The 23376-nt window shown below is 49.5% G+C and overlaps 1 protein-coding gene across 1 annotated transcript; it reads left to right on the top strand.

The window, feature by feature from the left end:
- Positions 1 to 358: 358 nt before the first annotated feature.
- Positions 359 to 23376, top strand: ADAMTSL2 (ADAMTS like 2; the record flags this gene model as incomplete). Its single annotated transcript, XM_080355702.1, is given in 20 exon segments — positions 359 to 490; positions 494 to 528; positions 1557 to 1668; positions 2672 to 2814; positions 3435 to 3510; positions 3909 to 4011; positions 5076 to 5221; positions 5324 to 5447; positions 6356 to 6436; positions 6869 to 7044; positions 7818 to 8160; positions 8839 to 9220; positions 14334 to 14437; positions 16075 to 16201; positions 17684 to 17897; positions 19312 to 19467; positions 20296 to 20466; positions 20577 to 20753; positions 21843 to 21987; positions 23258 to 23376. Coding segments are annotated over 20 exon segments (3066 nt in total).

The raw sequence follows: 23376 nt of genomic DNA on the forward strand, positions 1-23376 counted from the left end.
CGCTCCTCCTGCTGCTGCTCCGCGCCGCTACCGCCCGGCCCCGGAGCATCGCCCCGCCCGGCCCCGCCGCCTCCAGGTACGGCCCGTCCCGGCCCCGCTCCCCGCGCCCCGGCAGCGCTGCCCGGGGCGGATCGTCCCCCCGCCGCCGCTCCGGGATTCCCCTCCGGCCGGGCTGCGGGCTCTGTCGGGGCTCCCTCCGCTACCATCTCCGCGATACTTGTCGGCGACATTTCCCCCCTCCCGCCCCGCGCCGGCTTTAATTTTTCCTCTATTTAAACATGCAGCTCTGAGCGACTCTAGGATAAACTCTGAGCGAGCTCTGTTATTGGCTTTGAGTCAGAAGTGTCTGGAAGCCTTAATGAAAACCAAGTGTAAGGCAAGTCTCAGCCACCTGTCCCCAGGATCCCCAGCCAAGCGCTCTGGGCTTCCATTAATCAATGGATCTGCCTCTTGGAAAGTGTCTTTTGCATGCTGGACCTCTACCCTGGGGTGATTGCAAAGCAGAGTTGGGGACCTGGAAGCCCTCTGGTAATTTCTGTAAGCCAGATACCAAAGTTGTGCTGGCATTGCCAGCGATTCTGCATTTCCAAAGCTGCCACAAAAGCCCTTCCAAGAAGAAAAAGGGGTAGGAAGGGGGCTCTTTTATGTTGCAGGTCTGCAGTCCTGCCCCCTACCCCCAGGAGTAGCCACTCTCCCACCTCCCTGCTTCCCAAAGATACTGTCTTGTTACTTTTCAAGGGAAATTAGCTTAAGGGAGAATATTTTTTCCCCTCTTTCTTACAGACATGAACTGCTTTGATTGCCTGGAAGCATGATTTCCTGAAACCTGCTCCTTTCTGGCTCTTGCAGCGAGGTTCACAATAAAATGTATTGTGGTTTTGAGCTGGATTTTTATTTAAGAAAATGCCATTCTAGGTTATTCTCTTTCATGAGGCAGATGGAGAAAGAGATGAAAGGCTTACACTTGGGATACTTCATTTCTGCTCTTTAATTGTGGGTGGTTTCTTTTCTATAAGAAAAGGCTTCTTCCCTGGGAATTGGTGGGAATTAGAGTGGAACAAATAAAAAAGGAATAATAATGGCTGTTAATTGCATTTTTTTGTATATGAAGCCTTTCATCTTGTTCTTTTCGGAACAGTTCTGTAAATGAGGATATTTAAATGCACTGCTCTGTAGGTCCAAAGGCACTTCTTACTTGCTGCTTCTCATGCAATGCTTGCTTTGATGTAAGCCACTTTCTCTACCAAGACAGGCTTGGAGCCCCAGCTCTCATCAGTGGTATCAGGTGCAGCCACTGGGAACCAGTGCAGGGTTGTGGTTTGGAAGATAGCAACCGAGGTGGGATGTGAACCTGTACCATGTTAATGCTTCTACTAATTAAATATAACTTCAGGATCAAGCCCTTGCAGTCAGTGGTGGCTAGTGTCACTTAGCTGAGCAGGAATGCTGGAGAAGACACATGCTGCACAACCCAGGCTGCAAAGCAGCCCCTGCTCTTGAGGGGTGGTGGGGCTGGATGGAAGCTTTGCTTAGCATGGTGTTTGGTCACTTTCTAGGATGAAGATATCTAAGTGGAGGTGGAGCAGCATCTCCGTCAGTGTGCAATCCCAGCTGAAAGGCATCCTCGCCCTTCTCCTCGTGGGCAACGTTGTCTTTGTGATAGCTCAGGTAAGGGTGTTGCTTTGCTGGGGGTCTGGGGTAGGGAACCCCTGGGACTTTCAGGACTGGTCTGTGCATGCGTCAGGTCTCCAGAAAGTGCAGGGATGTGACTCGACTTAGCTCCTTAGTCTGGGCTTAACCTGAGCTGTACCATCCATGGCTAAGAGTGTGCGTGGATCACTTCCAAGGCTCTGAAAGACCATGCTGTGCTCTTGGATCAGCACTGTTCCTTTTCTCAGTGTCCGGAGCTTTCATTTATTTTGCATAGAACAGTATTCTCCCTTTCCCAGTAAACGCAGAATTAATAGAAACCTCCTAACCAGCAGGTGATTCTGGATCCTGCCCCTGCAATGAGCAATAGCTGGAACTCCCCAGGACGTTCTGTGCCCCTTGTGAAGGGTTGTGAACACCGCACTGAGCACAAGTGGTGGTGACACTGCTGGTGGAGCAGCTCCTTTGCCTTCTGCATTGTCACACTGCTGCCTGTGGTGGCCAAGGGGTGGGAGATGGGGTGTCAAAGACCCTCCTGAAGTGACAAACCTGGTGGCATTTGCAAAGGGAGCACAAGGGCTCTTCCAGCCTGCTAGCATCCACTGGCACGCTCTCCCGCTGCAGAGTGGTTTTGCAAGGGTCTGCTGAAGCTTTCAGTGGAACTTTTGGCTGCAACAAACTTTTTAGCTCCCTGAATTCACTGTGGAGCAAAAGTCAGAGAGCACCAAAAGATTTGGAGAGCTTAGGGTTGTTTGAGAGCTTGGTTTTGCCAACTGAGTGAAACAATGAACGTTTCCTTTCCCGAGGAATCCCAAATATTGCCATTTCATTCCAATTTGTAATGAAAACACAATTGGAAAAATGCAGGGTTTCTTGCAAGATGGAAATCTCAGGCTTGACCTCAGCTGGAGAAGGAAATGCCCTGTTTGCTCAGGGCAGGCTGGCCAGGGGATGTCCTTGGGCTCTGCAGTGCAGATGCTGACGCTGCTTCTCCTCCCAACCTGCCCGGTGCTTCACACAGGACCTGGCGCAGAGCTCCAACAGCCTGGAGGATGGGGCAGATGTCACCGCGCACTGGTGGGGTGAGTGGACCAAGTGGACGGCGTGTACCAGGACCTGCGGGGGAGGTGTGAAGTCCCAGGAGCGGCACTGCCTGCGGCAGAGGTACGGCACCCGCCGGAGCTGCGGCACCCACCGGCCGGGCTTGGGGCAGCTCCAGCTTGCTGGAGGGTAGACTTGGTCCAGGAGGTTGTCGCTCAGCAGATAAGCACTGGTGAAAAGGTGTTGTCTAGCAAACCTGCTTGCACAGAAGGGTAAGTGTGTCTCTGAGGATGCTGTGCCCTGGGCACCCCTGCCAGGAGGACCAGCCAAACTATTCCTGTGCTGGCCCTGAAGTTTCTCCTGCAGAGATTAGTGCGGATGGGCAACAATTTTAGTGCAACTCTGTTCTCAAGGCTTCTGGGCACAGCAGTGAGGACACTGTGGTGCAGGGTTGGTTGGGGACCCACTGATCCCAGCTGCTCTGTGCATGGCTCCACCTTCTCCAGGCAGTGTTGTTGCTAGATGACACCTTCCAAACCTTGTTCCCATGATACCTCCTAGGATGCTGTCATAGGAGTAGTTGATGCTGCAGGTAACAAAGCCAGAGAGACCTTTGCTGTCAACTCCAGTGAGACCGTGATAGGTCTCTGTGTGGCTCTGCTATGTAGAGGCAGGGGACAAATATATTTTTAAAAGGGAAATGAAAGGTTTGACCCCTATCTAACCATCGTTTCTTTATTCAGAAGAAAGTCAGTGAGTGGGCTGGCTAATAAAACTTGCACTGGAACATCCAAAAGATACCAGCTCTGCAAAATCCAAGTAAGGATATCCTTTTTCTCATTGGGAACACTTGGTACAAAATGTAGAAACTCATGCTTGCTTTGTGTGGTGGCATTTCTGGGTCCCTCGGAGAGGTGACACCACTTGTCCTGTAGCTGTCACTCTGTTGCCCCTCCAAGCAATTGGGTTTTCCTTCTTTGATGCCCATCACCATTGTGTTGAGTGTTGGGCCTTTTGCCTGCTCTGGGGGCCATAAAACCAAGCGGGTGGTTCTTGCACCATCTCCCGGGGGGGTTCTTCAGCTGTCCGTGCAGTGGGAGGAGGATGCAGCTCTGGACAGGGCAGGCAATGGAAACACTCCTTGCTTTTGTTTGAGACATGCCAGAAACCTTTCCTACATTTTGTTTTCATCAGGATATTAATGTATCCCATTCTAGGAGTGCCCTGCAAACGGAAGGAGCTTTCGAGAGGAGCAGTGTTCATCATTTAATTCCCATGTGTATAACGGCAAAACATATCAATGGAAACCTTTATATCCTGGTAACAAGACATTCTTTGTGTGCTTCATAATGCTTAGCCAAAATATTTTGATAGTTATGATGCTATAGCCCGCAGGAAGGCTCCTCCTCTGATGTTTTAAAGTGATTTTTCAGAGACACAATCAATTGTCTCTTAAGTTCAAAGGTGCATTTTGCAGCTGCAGGGTAGCTTGAAAAGAAAATAACATCAATTCATAGCTGTTGCCTGTGTTGGTTGCAGCTCCTGAGGACCAGAGAGCTGAAAGTCTGGAGGAGGATGTGAGAGCACGAGGTGATGCACAGCACTGGCAGGAAGAGTCTGGCTCACAAGTGTCCTTTGAGCTGGGGCCATTACTGGCTGTGTTGCATTTTTGGTGACATTTGCTCACTCCCACACCCTTCATGTGCTCTGTCAAATGTCACCAAGATGCAGTCAGTCAGCTTGGTCAGCTGGGCTGAGCAGCTCAGAAATAACTTAGGAGTCAGAGACTGAGATTTTAGTTAATTTTTAGGCACCTAACTCATGTCAACATCAGGCATTAAACAAAAATCATGACTGATTTTTAGAGCTGTTGGGAGCCCAGGATCCTTCTCCTGAGGAGGAGGCTCCTGAGCGCTGGTTAAGCTACTAGGGTTTTGAATATAGTCTTCCTTGTGTATGTACTTTATATCAATATATCTATGTTAATTTAACTTGTGTATTAAATGTTAAGTGAACATGCGTATGTTTTTGTGCAATGTGTATATATCGCTACTGCAAGTCTTTGCACAGAATTGCTGCTTCAATGTGTCCCCTGGGCTGCCGTTGGTGACACCGCTGGCATCACTGGACGTTTGTGTCCCCGGCAGCAGAGGGGACTGCCCGGCTGTGCAAAGGTTTGCAGCAGTGGGCTGTTACGCTCTCAGAAGCGCAATCTCCTGTCCAGCCTGGAACACAAGAGATGGCAGCTTCTGAACTGCTGGCTGCCGTGCAATTGTGCTGTTGCTGCTGTTGTTTAGCTTGGCAGAGATTCATTGACATTGGTAGGATGAAAGTTACTGTGTTTCTGCTGTTTTTGAATGTGTCTTTATATGCTTTCCCCTTAGATGACTATGTTCACATTTCTAGCAAGCCCTGTGACCTCCATTGCACCACTGTGGATGGTCAGAGACAGTTAATGGTTCAGGCTCGGGATGGAACATCCTGCAAATACACTGATTTCCGAGGGGTTTGCGTGTCTGGAAAATGTGAGGTTGTTAAACATTATAGCAAAAATATTGTTAGTAGTATTCAGAAAGTTATAATGGGTGTGACACTTGCCTGACCTTCGATCCTCTATTTGTGCATTTTTTAGCCCATTGGATGCGATGGCATTCTCTTTTCCACCCACACCTTGGATAAATGTGGAGTTTGCCAAGGAGATGGGAGCAGCTGCACTCATGTGACCGGCAGTTACCGGAAAGGAAATTCTCATCTTGGTAAGGCTTTTGGGGACTCTTTTTCTTTATTTGTATCAGAGGGTCATTTATAAAATATATTTATTTTTTGATAAACTGCTTTGAGCTCTTACCAACTGCCCTGATTCAGTTTTTCCCACATGTTCTGGGTGTGTTAATGCCACTCGTAAATTTAGGCAGGGAAAACCTTTGCATGACCCTTGTTATCAGAAGCCTGAGGTCTCTGATGCAGAATGGTGCAAGGGGGTTATGCAAGAGGCTGACTTCTTACTGGGTAATGACAAATAAGACTAAAATAGACTAGAACTAAATGATTTGTAATAACAGGAAGCTCGGGTGTTTTGAAAGACTAGGATTTCCAAAATGAGTGCAATATAAAGCAACAGAACCTAAGTACAGTGACCTAACTCAGGAATAAATGATTAATGCTCTCTGAGGAGCAAGCTACAGGAACATCAGTGGCTGTAGGAGGATTCACCCCATCACTTACCTGGTGCTGAGCAAAGCGGAGCTGGAGGGGAACCATGTCATCTCTTGCTGTGGTTTTGGGAAGAGCAGCCAGTGCAGGGTTCAATACTGAAACACAGGACTGCTTCTGCAGCTAACAAAACAGCCTTCAGATATCTTTTCTTATGCCAGTTTACATGCACAAATATCATGTTTAGATAAAGATTGTATCCTTTTCTCCCCTTGGCTGTGTTTTTCTGCCATAAATCAGGATGCATAGTTTACACGTTTTTATTTTGTTATCAATAAGGTCCGTTTGCAGCCTAACAGTTATCAACATTAGTTTATTTTAATCCCTAAATCCTTAAAACTAATTTTGCCTCAAGGCCAGTTTGCTTGATACATTGCAGTGTTGACTACGGAGTGTTTTGTTCAGATTATTTGTTACAAAGCTCCTTTCATTAATCTGTAGTTTCCCATAGGCTATTCTCTGGTAACGCACATTCCTGCTGGAGCAAGGGATATTCAGATAGTAGAACGAAAAAAATCTGCAGATGTTCTGGGTGTGTATAACCTCTTGGTACTTCCCTGCAATGCATGCCTATACTAGCTAATGCTTTTTCCAATGTGAAGATGAACATAGTTTTATTGCAGACATGAGCTAAATCCGTAGTCAATGTAAATCACAACCACCTTGTCCAAGCCAGTGCATTTCTCCTCACTGCAGTCTGAGCACCTGGGCTGTATATAGCAATGCCTTGATGGCCTTAATGTATGCGAGCCACCTGCCCCTATGCTCAGGAGCTTGTAGTGTAGCCCAGAACTTGGGGCATGTACCCATATGATGTGTGTTGGAAATGGGTGACAAATGCATTGCAATGTAGGAGAAACGCTTGTTTTATTACTGTGACACTCTACTAGTCTTTTCCCCTGAATGAACAACTCCATACTTCTGCTCTTGCATGTGATGGTGCTGATTTTTCTCTCGTTTGCAGCTGTGGCTGATGAAGCTGGCTACTATTTCTTCAATGGGAACTACAAAGTTGACAGTCCAAAGAACTTCAACATTGCAGGCACGGTGTTCAAGTACCGCAGGCCCATGGATGTTTATGAGACTGGCATAGAGTATATTGTTGCACAAGGACCAACAAATCAAGGGTTGAATATAATGGTGAGCTTTGACTTGTCAGGTTTGCAAGGCTGAGGGTGATGGGGAAGGGAGGATTTCTGTTGGACTGAGGAAGAGGTGCAGGGAGCAGGGTCCTGCTGTGGTTTCCCAGCTTTCCTGGGCAGCCTGAGGAGGGGAGTGGGAGTAGAGGCTGTGCCCAGTTCCTTGCATGAACCTATTTTATTTGTGTGGGTGTGTGAATATTGAAGGTGTGCTTGGGAAACCCTCTTCTGCAAGGAGAAGACACCTCAAGCACTGTGGGGGGATGTTTCTTTTACTCCTTGGCATTTTTAGCCAAGTTACCTGCCTGGGAAAAGTAAAAGACATTGGGCCAGATAACTTAGAGAAGTGCACAAAACTTAAACCTCAACTCTTTCTTGAAAGAAAACCAACTAAAATCAGGTATATGAAGAAAAGTAATTTAATTTCCTTCTGGGTAGCCAGCCAGAGCCCAGGTCCTGCCATCTTCCATGTAGCCCCAAGCTCCTCTGGAAGGGGAAGAGATGGCTCCTTGAGTGCTGATAGAGCCTTAGGCTGGTTGTAGTACAGCAGCTCTGGGTCCCTTTCCCTGAGCTGGGGCTGATCCTCAGGACTGTGCTGCCAAATAACCCTTGGAAAATGATGCTGGGATCCAGCTGTAGGGAGCTGGCAATATGAAGGAAAGCAGATTGGAAATAGCAAAGTAGATGCTCACCAACTGTCAAGCTGAAGACAAATCACAAGCTTTGTGTGCCATATGTTTACTGCATCCGCTAATAATTTAATTTGTTTGCTAGGTCTGGAATCAAAATGGCAAGAGTCCATCCATCACGTTTGAATACACCCTCCTGAGGAAGCCACACTCAAAAAATCTGCAGCCCATCTACTACACCTTCTCTGAGTCAGATAGCGAGGAAAGCAGAGAGTTTGATGGAGAAGTGCCATTGGGTTTTATCCAGCACAATGCAACCTATTTTGGGAAAATCTCCAGGGAAAGGATAGACTTGGAGAACCAGGTGTTTGGAAGGCAGGACACGGAGGAAGATTTAAACTTGAGCAAAGGTCAGGAAACCAATGAGGTCTATGAAAGAGCAGAAACAATTGACTGTGAGCCAAAACTGAAGGGCAAACAACCCCAAGGTAAGGAGGAGACTTGGGCCTCACTGTTCTGCTTCTCAGAGCTCTTGTTGAGAAATGCTCTGTTTCTACCTCTGGTGATTCTGCTGGATTGTTTTTTGGAAACCTTGGAAAGTTCTTTAAAATGTCTCTGCTCATAAATCCTCTTTGCCCTTCAGGTTCTGGTTTCTAGCGGGTGGGGGGTGGCTGTGGGTAAGGTCTCCCTGCTGGTGCCCTGCTGTGCTTTGCCTCATGCCAAGGACAGGAGGGAGCCCTGGGTGCACAAAGCTCCCCGTTGAACATCTATCCATCACCTCCCACATCTCCACAGCCCCCAGCAACCTCCTTCCCACTCCAGTCCCTTGGGCATCCCACCACCAACCTGCCCCGAGTGCTTTCCCAGCATGGCTGCGTGGGCTCTGGGGCCGGGTGGGCATCTTCCTTTCTGCCCTCTGCTATTGCTTGGGGCAGTGCTGGCAGATGCTGAGCTCTCCTCTGGCCATGCAATAGCAGGGTGAGACCCACAGAGCTGCACACTCTTCCCAGAGAGGTACAACCCCATGAGATTTCCCCCTCCCCAAGACCCCAGCTCTTGCCTCTGGCCTCCCAGGTGGCTGCTCCAGCGTGTCCCTGCTTTCGCCTCCCAGCCTGAATGCATTTTGTGGTTGTCACTGTTGTTTCCCCCTGTTGGCTCCAATCTAGATTCAAACGTAACCAGGTCTACTTACCAGACAGACCATGACGACAGAGACTTGGACCCCAGGTTCACCTCCAGGGAATTCCTTTCGGAGAATGCCATCACGGACAAGCTGCTGGACAAGACCTTGGATTCCAAGGAGCTGGTGCTCAACATGACCGTGAACAGCATCTTTGCCCAGGGAGACCCAATCAACAATGTGGGACCACACATTGACAGCCTCTATGTTGACTACGAGGACACGGATGGTGTCGTGACCTACACCATTAATAGCACCTACATGGAGCTGAGCAACAGCAAAGCTGTCAACACATCTGCAGAGACACTGTTTTCAAATGCCACTGTCACCATGACCAGCCCTCCAGGGAACAGAACCCACAAAGCAAGGTAGGATACATGTCTTTAACCATAGTCAATCCTGTTTGTTGCTATTCTTAACTCAACAGCGCTGTACTCAGCGCAGACCCCATTGCATGGGTTCTATCTGCTTTGGAAGCCAGAAGGTAAGTGGGGGTAGGATGATGTATGTGAAAGCTTTCTGGTGGGGGTTAATCTGGAAGAAAGGACTGGAGGTTTGGGAGCAGAAGGTCAAGAGAATGTTTAAGAAAGAGGAAAACTCACTGCCCTCCTTAGTGGGGACTTTGGCAAGTCCATGGTGATGGCTGTCAGCTTGTGAATTGCTCTCTGCCTGTCACAGCTCATTATCAGAGCCATGGCCATAAAGAAACCTCTTCCTTTTGTCTTCTCTTGACGTCCTGCTCTGATTCCCCCAGCCCCTTCCTCTGAGTTCTGATGCAGCAGAAGTTGGTCCTGGCCCCTTTTTACCCACCCTGTTGACTGCCACCCCTGATCCTCCTCACTCATGTTGGCAGGAACATGATTCCAGCAGCTTGCACACGTGTTCCTGCCCACTTAACCACTGCTGGAGAGGCAGAGTAGGACAACAGCAGCTTTTCTGTAGGGCCTACAGAAATAGCCTTGGTTTGCTGCCTTCATGTGCGCAGCAGCAGTGCAATTAGTCATTGCTTCGACAAGAATATCAAAAACTCTCCAGCAGCAGCTCAGTGATTTGACGTTAGGACCATTACTTCAGGCTTCTTTTAATGGCTTGTTTGGAGTGGTAGTGCTAGAAAATGCAGTGGGAAGGTGTAACCCCGCAATCAAAACCTTGACAGAAGGTTTAAAAAAAAAAAATAAAGGCTTAATCTATCTTTAGCAGCAGAATTGATCCAGGCAAGGCTGGGCTGGTTGAAAGGGAGTCTTGGGCTAGTGCTTGACCACAAGTCTGTGTTCAGGGTCTTGTGGCTGCTCCCCAGAGCACCCCAAAAATTAAAGCAATCCCTGGATAGTTTGGGCTGAAATTGGACTCTTGAGAGTCATCCAGGTCCCAGACCCACAGCCATAGATGTGGGTCTTGCTGTGCACCTCATGGCACCCAAACCTCCCTGGGGGTCTCCTCCTGGCTCTGCTGCTTCGACTCTTCTGTCTCTCAGTCTTCACCAGCAGTAAAACATGATGCTGAGCTTCGGGAGATGTAAAGCACTGAGCAGATGCTCTCTGGTTATAGTTAGCTGTATTTACCCAGAACTTACATCAGCTTATGCTAAAGCAACTTATGCTAAAGAAAATGTCCAAGCAGCCAAACATATCAACAAACTTCTTAATGATAAGAACACTAAAACTTTGCCAAGGGCTTGAGTCTATCATCTCTTCTTGTGGCTTGGCTTGGAAATTCTGTTTTCAGCTGCCAAAGCAAGCATTTCATTAGCACTCTGACAGCCGAGGGCAGCCCCTGCCTTACTGTGCCGTGGGGGTGACAAAGGGCCTGTGACCCCTTGGGGTCCCCACCACTCTCCCTGGGTGACCTCGACTACCCCCTCCAGTAGCTGTTAAATGGGGCTAATGCTTCCCTACCTCCTGGGAATACAGGGACCTTTGCATGCTTTAAACTTCAGAGCAGCTCGGCTATTACAGGATAATCACAAAAGGCTGTCAGTGGCCCCAGTGCAGCTTTTTGTGGTGCAGAAAAGCCCTTTCCACTGTTTCTGGCTGCCCATCTGTTGAAGACAAGATGGGGATTTAAACCCCTTTGTGAATTGCATTTTATTTTTTTTTTGACCCATTCTTCCCTTGCTTTAGTTCTACAATGCTCGGTCTTCTTCCCCCAGCTCTCTAGACTAAAACAAGAACTTTTCAGATCTGAAAAAGAAGTGTTTGCTTGCTGAGTTTTGCACTAGCCAAAAGGCTGGATCCATAGCCTGGACTGGGAGATACTCAGCTCCTCACTGAGGGGCCATGGCAGAGTGGTTGAAAGGCCAGTGGAGGCAGACATATGTGGCAGCTGGGGTATAGGAAATACACTGTTGGAAACATGTCATTTTATTAAAAAAAAAAAACAAAACAAAACAAAAAGAGGGGTGGAAGGGAGAAGGCCTTTATTTCTTCCCCTAGCTTTATTGGTTCAAGCCCAATTGCAATCGTAAAACTAATTACTAACTGTATCTGCTGGGTGGGAATGATGGATGAGGAGCCCCAGCTTAGCTCACAGAGACCAGGGTTAAAGCTTCTGCTGGCACCCAGCACAGCAGGATATGAGCCCATAATGGGCAGTGGGATGTGGTTTGGTGGGTCATGGGCTGGGTGCTGGAGCATGAGGTGTGGGAAGAACATTGGGGCTTGGACTTGTTCCTCCAGGAGGAAGGGGTTGGAGGGGACAGCCAGAAGCCACACTGATGGAAATGGTGATGGGGCAGAAGGAGAAACTTCTTGTCCTGGGTGTGGGGCTGAGAGTGGGGGATCCCCATCCGTGGAGATGGGTAAAACTGCACTGTGCAGGGCCATGTGGGACCCAGTCTGTTACTGGGGTCAGCCTAGTTCTGGGCAGGAACTTGGACCTGAGACCTCCCAAATCCTTCCCCTGATTAGTTTGGGATGGACGGTGGCTTTTTGCTCACTTTCATTCCCTGTCAATGAACAAGCGAAGGAGGATCATCTCTTTGCAGACTGGGACAGGGTTGGTTAGAGGTGGGGCATTTAATTTCTTTCTAAACTGTTGTAGTTCTTAGTGTGGATGGAGTTACCCAGTTACAGGAGCCCCCTGCACCAGCCTGGTGTGTTTTATTTCCTCTCTGGGAACAAGCCTTGCTGGAACAGGAACGGGCACATGGCTCGTGTGCCGGGGTAGGGGTGCTGTGTCGCTTTATTCTCCTGGAGCAGTTCAAGTCTTTCTGGGGCCAGACAGGGCAGAGCCAGGTATCCCATCCCTGGAGACATCCCAGGCCAGGCTGGATGGGACTCTGAAAAGCCTGTTCTAGTTGAAGATATCCCTGTTCATGACAGGGGTTGGACTAGATGAGCTTTGAAGGTTCCTTCCAACTTTTCTATGATTCTACCCTTTGTCCTTCATCCTGTGCTGCGCAGCCAGGGCTGATCCTGCAACAGGAGCCTTGAGTTCCCCCCTTTGCTTAAAAATAAAAACTGAAATAAAACACAGAAATACAAACCCAGAGACTCTGGATGTTGACCTGTGGTGTTTGTGTGTGTTTGTTAGGATAACTATTCCGTGGGGATTGTTTTGGGAAGATGAACAGCCCAGAACTCAGCCGGGGTGAGGGACTGGTGCTAATTTTTGGTAGAAAAGCAGAGGCGAAGTGCAGGCAGGGAAGAAAATACTCAACTTTATAAAAAGGTTCATACTGAGGAGAAAAGCCCACCAGCTTTGTGGGACAATGTGCTGCTGTTTGCATATAGAGGAGAACAAAACAACAGTTTTGTCTTTGCTAGAAATGGTAAAAGAGCTGAATGCTGCCCTATGACCACGCATCTGATTTCTCTGGAAAGAACTTGTCCCTGTGCCCTTGTTACACATGGAAGCAGCTCTTTATTTAGGATAACATACATTAAAGGGACACTGTTGAAAGATTTTCTGTCCTCAGATGTTATGTAAAGTTTATTTTGAAGATTATTTTCTCCTTTCAAGGGACAGGGTTCCCAGTCACAGGATAACTTGGTGTATACTTTGGTGCCTCTAAGAGCAAGGTATAGACTGGAGGATCTAGGCAATACTCTGTATTCCAGGAAAATAAAAATACAAAAAGCAAACATTGACTATATTTTATTGAATCTTACTGAAAACTGCCATCCTTTGAGCCCTCTCCCAGCACACCAATAGCAGCTGGGGCTGAGCCAGGACCAGGGGCTGATGCAGGACCCCAGGCAGAGCTGTTTGGGCAAGATAAACCACTATTTATAGTGAGCCGAGGTGGTTATTTTTCTGCAAGAAAATAGTCACATTCATTTCGGTTCCATTTCAAACGCAGGAAGCAACAGTTTGCCAAACTGACAGAGGCAAAGTCAACAGGGAAAACGAGATTGTTGTTGTGTTTAATCCTTCTGGAGGCTCAGTGCTGGCGGTGGAAGGAGGGTGGGTCCGAAAGGAAGCGGCTGGATTCTCAACAGTGTCCTTTTAAAGGTTGATTTGATAGACTGGACCTCAACTTTTTCTTACGAACAACTAAATAAGGCAATTTCAGAGCTTCTGCTGCCTAGAAATCATACAAGCTGCATATCTCGCCAGGCCAGAGACAAGTGGATGTCAGGATACAACCTTGTACGCTATTTCAGTGTAGCCGTTTCAAGGGTTTGAACAAAGGTATGAGAACAGAATTAAAGCCTTTTGTTGTAAAGGTGCAGTATCCCTGGTGTGTTTTAACCTCACAGCATGTCAGATGCACTGAACTGGGAGAAGTTGTTATTCTTGGTTTGACAAATGCATTTTTGTACACCAGGCTGACTCCGTTACTGCTTTCCTGATGGCTTTACGTGTTTGAGCAGAGCATGGATATGAGAGATGCAAGTTTACCTAGCTAAAAATAAAACAAAATAACCCCAAACAAGAGCAGCAAAAGCAGTAGGTAGGCAAATAGCATGCCTTGGTGTTTAAAAGCAAAGTGTGCTTTGAGAAGCAAGTTCATAAACTCCTGTGCCACGTGTTGGCTTTCGGAAGGAGTGAGCTGCTGAGATTTGAGCAGCCGAAAGCTCTGCCGGGTTGAGCAGCACAGCCCTGGAGACACAGGGGAGGAGATACTGCACCTTTAGTCGCTGTATGCCGAGGGCCAGGTGTATTTGAGCAGAAAAAAATGAAAACTTTGTTAAATTCTGAACTGTTACTACTTGTGGGTATTTTTATCCCATTCTCTCTATTTCTAGACAGTGGAAGCTCTGCCTCTAACCGGGCTGGGGATTCTACTTGGGGCTCAGGACAGGTATGTTGTGAAACAAACCAAACTGATTAAAACAAAAAAACATACCCCAAAAAATCAGAAAAACCAAACCCAACCATCAAATAAAGCAAATTCCCCTCCCAAACCCGAACCCAATCGAATGCAGCCTGCTGGCAGATGTGTGTGTCTGACGTGGCCTGTCACCGCTCGCCTTGTAAATGCCTTTTTTGTTTGTTTTGTTTTTGTTTTTTTGTTTTTGTTTGTTTGCTTATCGCTAGAAACAGATTGAAGTTGTTAAGAAAGGGCCAAGGTGTGAGTGCTGCTGACATGTACAGGTGGAAGCTTTCCTCCCATGAACCCTGCAGCTCTACATGTACCACAGGTAGTTCTATGAAGCAGCCAAATTCTGCACAACCTGCTGAAATCACCTGGTGTGTGAGTCACTTTTCTGTCTGTGAGGGAGGGGAAGGACCTGGTGCTGTGTAGGGGATCTCACCATCTCTGGAGCTGGTTTAGCACGACCCTGAATCTGCTCCACTTGGGTGCAAAGGTGGAGAGAGGAGCCGGGGGCTGAGAGCCTGCAAAGCCCTGCGACCTCGCAGGTGTGTGGGGGCTCAGAGTTAGTGCTCAGTGCATCCCTCATCCTGCTAAATGCCCTTTGGGGAGCACCGATTGTCATCTTTGCTTCCCAGCCCTGTGGGGACACGCTGGGGCTCGGCAGGATCCCCACACCTTGCATATTGCCTCTTGTTTTTTTTCCCTTCCTCCCCCTTTTGACCATTCAGAGGGATTTGTAAAGCTCGACTGCTTCCCACAGGGTGAAATTTTGAAGATTGTTCAGCTCTGGCAGGAAACAAAATAGCATTTGGCTTTTTGATTTTTGTTTTGTTTCTCCCACTCCTTCTACCCCAGAGCCAGATTTTGGCTGCGAGGGTGTAAATCTGGAACAGCAATGTAGATGCCAGGGCTATCAAAACCTGGCCTATATTATTTTTGCGTCAATCCCCCCTTTTTGCCTCCCCAAAAGCCTCAGCCACCTGGTCTCTCTCCTCCTTTACTCCTTGGTTAGGGGGTCCTGGCCCCATCACTTGCGATGGAGCGTGTGCGGGTTGTGCGCTCGCCTGCACCGCTCCCCTGTCCATGAAACAATCCAGACCCCGCAGTGCTTCTGGAATTAGAAAGAAGGAAAAAAGGGGGAGAGAGGAGACCGCAATCTAAGGGACAGCTCTTAAAAGAGCAAACATGAGGATTTTAATTTTTTAAGCATGCCAGAGCATTTGTTCTTGTCCGGCAGCCACATGCCCACAGCGAGAGCTTCACAAGCCGTCCCTGTCCCTGGGATCCCATCAGCCACATGTTGTGGGACATTTTGGATTTCTTTGATCCCCTTTGACAAAATTTCCCCCTTGACTGGGCCAGGTTGCTCTGCCCTGGTTTGCAGCTAGCAGGGAGAACTTTTACTTAAATTTCCCCTTTCTCGTTGCCTTTTCTTAATGACATATCACCGAGAAGCAATACCATGTCAAGAGCTGTAGATCTATGGGATTTTTTTAGTTTCATGTAAACCATATGTTCCTGAGAGCTGCAATTCTTGTTACCTGTAGCCAGAGCAGCCTCCTGGTCCCCAGCCAGGTCCCAGAAAGGACTTCACAACATTTACACTGGCATGGCAGGCTGGGGGGGGTGGGGAAAGGAGTGGGTTGGGGACTGATTTCCCTGTTGCCTCCACCCATGAGCTGATGGCTGTGAGGTGGAGGGAGCCCTGAGCGTTTCCTATAAAAACGTTAGTCATATATTGATCTTGGTGGCCGTGCCCGCCTTTGGAGCCAGCCAAACTTGGCCATGCTGCCCACGTTGGTCCTCCCTCCCAGCAGCATCCATCCCGCGGGCCAAAAACTCCAGCTTGCCGCCTTCCATTGGGATGAAGTTTGGGAATATAGAGCTTAAAGAAAAAAAGGGTTTGGATGTTAAAGTCACCAAGCGTCCTCTGTTGTGTGTGTGTGTTCTCTTTGAAATTAGGAGTGATGTCCACATATGCGATGTGTGTTCGCTATGATGGGATCGAAGTGGATGATACGTACTGTGATGCCATGACCCGCCCCGAGCCCGTCCATGAGTTCTGTGCTGGGAGAGAGTGCCAGCCAAGGTACCACTTCCTGGGGGCTCTGCGCTTTCTCCACCGTGGATGTATTTTGGGGAGGGGGTTGGTGTGGATTTGGGGGTTGCGGCAGCAGGGATGGCCTATAGCACCCTCTTTATCCTCCCCCAGTTGCATCTGCCTGGGCTGCACCAGGATGCAGCAAGACTTTCCTCCTGAGTGCTTTAGCTGAATCTGCCAGGTTAAAACTTCTGTAAGTCTTGGCAAAATTTGCACTGGGGCTGCCACTGATTCCAGGCACTGTCCTGCCCTGACCAGCGCACACTGGAATGAATTGGATGGAGGGACCGAGCTTGCAAAGTGGTCCCTTGGGCATCCAAAACGTCACTGAGGTTTGCTTGTATCAGGGCAAGGGCTGGTGCAGAAATCTTAGCACAAGCACTAGGGCTCTTTTCATGCTTAGGTTATCCCACTAGGATTTTACAAAGCCGACCTTCCTCGTAGTTGTGCTGTTCCAGCTACGTGGTTTGCACGGGGAGAGGGAAGAGCTGCTCTGTGATTTACCGGGGCTTGCAGCTGTGCGGTGGGTGAACCGAGGAGAACGTTCACCAGCACAGCAGCAGATGGGATGCTGTTAGAGCTGGCAAGACTTTTCCAACAGAAAGCACCAAGAAATTTTTGACTGATCTGGGTGGGAAAGACCTCAGTTTCATCTCCCTTCTGAATTTAGGTGACACCTCTAAATGTGTGACATCTCCCAGGCTGCTTGTGCCTGGAGCCCCACATGGGACACAGAGCTGGTGTGCATGGGGCAGCCCTATGTCCAGAGGATTTGGAAGTCTGATTCATTTTGATTTTTACATTTTTTAGCTTATTCTTTAGTTCAGAATGGCTATGATTGATATAATGTGACTGTGCTGTAAAAATCTTGACTTCTTATATCTTTTCCCTTGATTTACAAGCTGCTTCATTCTTGTAATGTCAGGACAGTAGTGCCAGGGGACAGTAAGCGGCAGTGCCTGGTAGCAGACCCCAGCTCTTCCAGCCCATCTCGCGAGGTTTGCAGTTAGACTGGTGGTACAGGAATGTCTGTCCCACCAGGGCACAGGCAGTTTTGTGTCACATTATTGCTGGAATTTGCAGGGCGATGGATGGTCATGTACTCTCCATCCTTTATCTGGATGGGCAGAAAAGAGGGGTCAAACGTGGGCAAAAAGCATGGCGGAGATGTGCTGGTAGATGTGGGGTCCCTGCTGGGGTCCATGCCTCATCGCAACGGCTTCTCCTTCATCTCAGCAAACTGGTTTTAGCATCTGCTGCTGCAGGCATGAGCTCAGGTCTGCTGGGTGAAACCACCGTTAGTTAGTACATCCCATCCCATGGGAAAACCTCCTGCACGCTGGCAGCCGGACCACAGCTCGTTCCTGTTGCAGCCGTGTCCCCCAGCCGGGAGCAGGCAGGGTGTTCCTGGGGGATGCTCCAGCTCTGGTCCAGCCGTGCCTATCACAGCGGCCTCTCTTGTCTCCGCAGGTGGGAGACGAGCAGCTGGAGCGAGTGTTCCCGCACCTGCGGGGAGGGCTACCAGTTCCGCATCGTCCGCTGCTGGAAGATGATCTCTCCGGGATTCGACAGCTCCGTCTACAGCGATCTCTGCGAGTCCGCGGACATCACCCGGCCGGACGAGCGCAAGGTCTGCAAGAACCCAGCCTGCGGGCCCCAGTGGGAGATGTCGGAGTGGTCCGAGGTGAGTCCCCGGGGATGCTGGGCTGGTCACGCTGCGGGTGAGCGCATGTGCCAGCGCTTCTCCTTTCCTTTTCCAGCTGAAACTCATCCCTGGCCATCAGAGATTTTGCCTTTTAGGGCACTGGCTGCAGTTATTTCATGTGGAGCAACATGTACCTGTAATTTTTTCCCTCAAATGAAGGCTTGGGTCCCCTCTGGGGTGAGAAGGCCACACCATCAGTCACTCGCAGGGTGTTTGACGACACCTGGGTGTCTCTGCCTGTGGCTTTTGTGCCCTGGATCCCGCACGCTCCTTGACTCTCTGCAAAGGAGCCAATGTCATTGCTGCTCCCAAATCAAGCCCAGACCTTTCTAAGCAAGAGCAGACCGAGCGCCGAGCCAAGTGTCTGCGGGCACAAACCCACCCCGTGTTTTACACCACAAGTGATCGGACTCTTCCTCCGGGGAGGCTCCCAAAACACTTTTTTTGTTCTAATTTAAATGCCTCCTTTCCTCTGGAAACCGGGGTGCGTCGTTTCCCTCGAGCTGATGGAGGAGCCGGTGCATTCCCTGGTGTTGCAGGATGTTTTGACTTTCCCAGCTGGGTAGAGAGGAGCTCCCTGCGCACGTGCTGGCACGTTATTTTGACTGGCGTAGCAAACCAGAGTGGCTTATTTTACAGAAATCTGTATTCTCCTCCAGCATGTGTCAGGGACAGATTGCTTGAGACAAGTCCTGGAGTAGTTTGTTCTTAGCCAGCAGCAAAGCTAATCTCATTTGGATCCCATCTGAAGCAGGGTGCCAAGTTGGCTGGGGAAATAGGCATTAGAAAAAAAACCCAGCACATTTCAGGGATCTGAGGATTAACATATCAGCACAGCGCGTCTGAGCGCTGTGCTGTTGACACTTTTCCCTGCTTTACGTTATGCATGGAGCAAATGTGTATATGTGAGACTGTAGTAACTCAAATCCACTTCTAAATAATGTCACTGGGCTGTGCGGTGCCAAATTTATCCACAGCATAAAAATTTTCAGTTATGCGGTTTGGGGAAAACATTCTCCAAAGAGGCGGAAAGGAGCTGGCTGTTCTGGGAAGGAGGCGAGAGATCTCACCCTGTCTCTAAGTGACAGCTAAAACTTTTCAGCTCTGATTGGGCATTTTTGGTGCTTTGGATTTTCACCCTCTGGCATTACCCAGTAGAGTTTACACAGCACCTGAGCAGGATACAGCCCTCCTGCCCCTTAACCTGACTGCTGAAGCTCTTGGGAGGTTTTTGGGCAAGAGGAGCGGCTTTGCTACAGATTGTTTTACAGAAAGTTATCCATGTGTTTTCAGTATCTGGTTTTAGTTGATGGTAAAAATGTAAAAAAAACAGAAAGTGGCTCCCAGTTCCCATTGCGGGGGCGCTGACACTGACCTTGTCCCCTCCCGGCAGTGCTCAGCGCGGTGCGGGGAGCGGAGCGTGGTGACACGGGACATTCGCTGCTCGGAGGACGAGAAGATGTGCGATGCCAGCGCCCGGCCCCTGGCGGAGAAGAACTGCACGGGGCCGCCCTGCGACCGGCAGTGGACCGTCTCAGACTGGGGACCGGTGAGAGCCTGGGGGGGTGGCCAGGTGGCCATCGTGACCTGTTGCAGGTGGCCCTGCTTGCGGATTGTTTGTGTCCCTAGTGCTGGGAGTTTTGGGGTCAGACTCATCCTCTCCGGCAGCTTCCAGCTCTGACAGAGAGAACCTCCAAATGATGTTCCCCTTCCTTTTCCCCTTCCTTTTCCCCTTCCTTTTCCCCTTCCTTTTCCCCTTCCTTTTCCCCTTCCTTTTCCCCTTCCTTTTCCCCTTCCTTTTCCCCTTCCTTTTCCCCTTCCCGCACAGTTCTGCTACAGAGACCCCTCCATCCCAAGCTATTTTTACCCAGATTCTGGTACATTAGCATCAGCTAAAAATAAGCAGTTTCCATGGCAGCAGCAGCTCTGTGAAACACCGTGCATCACTGCAGAAGACCCGGGGAGCACTCGCTGCCTCCCCCGGTGCTTGGGGCAGCGTCCGCCTGGCCCTTTGCAGTGATGGGGGAATATTTGCAGCCACTTGTCCTCTTTGCTGTGACCTCTCAGAGTGTCACCCCAGGTTTCCCTGATCGTTGGTGCTTCCCTGAGAGGTGCTGAGTTTTGCTCAGCACCAGCGTGTTGAGGCCGTGGGATGTGTTGGCTGCCGTGGGGCTGCCCAGGGAAGGATGTGCTGAACTTCCCTGCAGCTATTTTAAGCTGAGCCCAAATAATCCCTCTGTGATCTGGGGATGGTGGTGTTGGGGAGGCATCTCTGTTCGTGTTGCGGGGATGGGGATGGGGATGGGGATGGGGATGGGGATGGAGCTGTGCTGCCTTCCCCGCCGCTGAGCACCCATCCTGCCTGCTGTGGTTGCAGTGCAGCGGCGGCTGCGGGCAGGGCAGGATGATCCGGCATGTCTACTGCAAAACCAGCGATGGGCGGGTGGTGCCGGAGTCACAGTGCAACCTGGAGACCAAACCACTGGCCATCCATCCCTGCGGGGACAAGAACTGCCCCTCGCACTGGCTGGCGCAGGACTGGGAGCGGGTAAGTGCGGCCCCCGCCAGGCTGGGGATTGGTTTTGGGGGGCGATGGAGGAGGGATGGGGGCGGGCAGGGGTGTGTGGGGCTCAGCCGGTCCCACTTGCACCCCCACAGTGCAACACGACGTGCGGCCGGGGCGTGAAGAAGAGGATTGTGCTCTGCTTGGAGATTGTCAACGGCAAGATCAAGACCCGCAACCCCGCCGACTGCGACGTGGCCAAGAAGCCCGTGGAGGAGACGACATGCTTCGAGCGGCCGTGCTTCAAGTGGTACACGACCCCCTGGTCGGAGGTGAGCGGGGAGGAGGCTCAGGGGGGCATGGGGGGTTCAGGGGGAGGGAGATCGGGAGAAAAATGCCTTTCCTTCGAGATGCGCTAGTGCTGAGCATGTGGTGCCCCATCCCCTCGTACCAAGGGACTGGCTCAGGGGGAACAACAATGAGAGGAGGTGTTATGGGCTGGCTTGGGCTTTGGTTTCTTTTTTCCTCTCTTCTTTTTCCTCTCTTCTTTTTCCTCTCTTCTTTTTCCTCTCTTCTTTTTCCTCTCTTCTTTTTCCTCTCTTCTTTTTCCTCTCTCTTCTCTCTCTTTTCTCTCTCTCTCTCTTTTCTCTCTCTTTTCTCTCTCTTTTCTCTCTCTTTTCTCTCTCTTTTCTCTCTCTTTTCTCTCTCTTTTCTCTCTCTTTTCTCTCTCTTTTCTCTCTCTTTTCTCTTTTTTTTCTTTTTCCTTTCTCATTTTTCCTTTCTCATTTTCCCCTCTTTTTTTCTTTTTCCCCCTTTTTTATTTCCTCCCCTTTTTCTTATTTCCCTTTTTTAATTTTCCCCCTTTTTCATTCTTTTTCTTTTTTTCTTTTTTCCCCTTACCCCCCTTTTTCTTTTCCTCTTGTTCCTTTTTCTTCTTTCTGGTGGAAGTGTGCCTGGGGGTGTGCATGGAGGCCAAGGGATGGCTCCTGAGGATGCAGAGGTTGGGGATGCAGAGGTTGGGGATGCAGAGCTGGGTGTGCAGTTTGCCCCAGCACCCTGCAGAGGCAGCCGGGCTCCAGCAGCCGTGGGGCTGAGCTGTGAAGGTCTGCGCCCGGTTCCCTCCCAGCCCTCCCCATCCTTGCTCCAGGCGCCTCATTTTGTTTAGTCTTGCAAACCGGGATGGAAGCACATCCATGTGTCCCGGGGCAGAAGCTGCTGCAGGCGGCTGATGTTGCTGGCAGCAAAGATGGAGCAAGAGGCCAGCGGTGCAGGGCTGAGACGTGACATTCAGCCAGGGAAACAGTTCACCCCCCCTACCCTGACATCTTCAGCAAGCACTTTGTGTTTATTTAGTGGGTTTGGCTTAGCACAGACCCCCGCGATGGCAGGGTCGCACCTCACTCCCTCTCTGTGCTCCCCAGTGCACAAAAACCTGCGGCATTGGCGTGAGGATGCGGGACGTGAAGTGCTACCAAGGGAAGGACATTGTCCGGGGCTGCGACCCGCTGGTGAAGCCGGTTGGCAAACAGACCTGTGACCTACAACCCTGCCCCACGGAGCCCCCAGGTGAGCCCCACAGCACCCCCGGCGTTGATTTTGCACCAAGCAGCACCTCCCAGCATCTTAACTACCACAAACCCCCAATTTGATAGTGATCCCGGGGAGGGTGTAGAGGGGCCAGCTCTCCCTCTGTGCCCAAGTATTGGGGCACCATGGGCTGGCTGTTTCTGGAGATAACCCCATTAAATTAAGGGGCGAGTTCAAAAGCAGCATGCTCTGACCTCAAGATAAAAGGGAGTTTCAGAGAGCTGTCTCGGTTGCTGGTTCTGATTCCAGCTGATGTCTAGGAAGTTTGGTCTGTGCCATTATTTTAATGAGGTTTTTTTGGTCTCCAAATGTCCTGTGGGATTTGTAACTGTCTCGTTATCTGACTCGTCTGCTGGCTCAAAGCCCCCGTGATCTTTAGTGAACACACGGTTCTAATTCTTTAATGGGATTTGGGAATAAGGACGGTGTGGGAGAAAAGCATGGAAATGGGAGACGGATTTGGGGCCGGCTCCTGGCTCAGGCCTGGACCTGCTGGGTGCCCTCGGCTGGCGTCCTGTGGGGTCCGGGATGTGACACGGTGCTTGGGAGGTGCCTGGTTTCATGCATCCAATGGATTTTCAGCAAAATAGTGTGTTTCTAAAATACAGACCCAATCTGAAATTCCTATATCTTTGAAATTGGGTCCATTGGGTCCTTTTTGAAACACCTTATATATATATATATATATATATATATATACACACACACAAGTGTGTGTATACATATATACATATATATACACATAGATATACACGTGTGTGTGTATATGTATGTGTATACATACACACACATGTGTATACATATATACACACACGTGTGTATATATGTGTGTGTGTATATATATGTAGCTACATATATACACACATATACATACGCATATATGTGTGTGTGTGTGTGTATATATATATGTATGTGTGTGTGTATATATATATATATATATATGTAATTGTAAATCCTGTGAGTTTGAAGCACCTTCTTTATATGTAGCTATAAATCCTATGGGTTTGAAGCATGTTCTCGTGCCTTTGCCTACATTGACGGTGATATTTGTGGAGAAGCTCCATGGCTTTTTCCAGGGGATGCTCTGCCAGATATAAAGGAGGTGGCAATTATATCCAGACTAATTTGTTGCACAGCCTGTGGCGTTCAAGCCAGGCTGTGCATGGGGAAAAAAAAAATGAGTTAATGAGCTCGCAATGGTTTATTTTTTTCATTTCTGTATCATTGCCTTTTGCTTTTTCTCCTCCAGACGACAGCTGCCAGGACCAGGCAGGAACCAACTGCGCTTTGGCCATCAAAGTGAACCTGTGCAGCCACTGGTACTACAGCAAAGCCTGCTGCCGCTCCTGCCGCACGCCCCACTCCTAG

Source organism: Nesoenas mayeri, assembly GCF_963082525.1.
Source record: "Nesoenas mayeri genome assembly, chromosome: 18".
NCBI lineage: Eukaryota > Metazoa > Chordata > Aves > Columbiformes > Columbidae > Nesoenas > Nesoenas mayeri.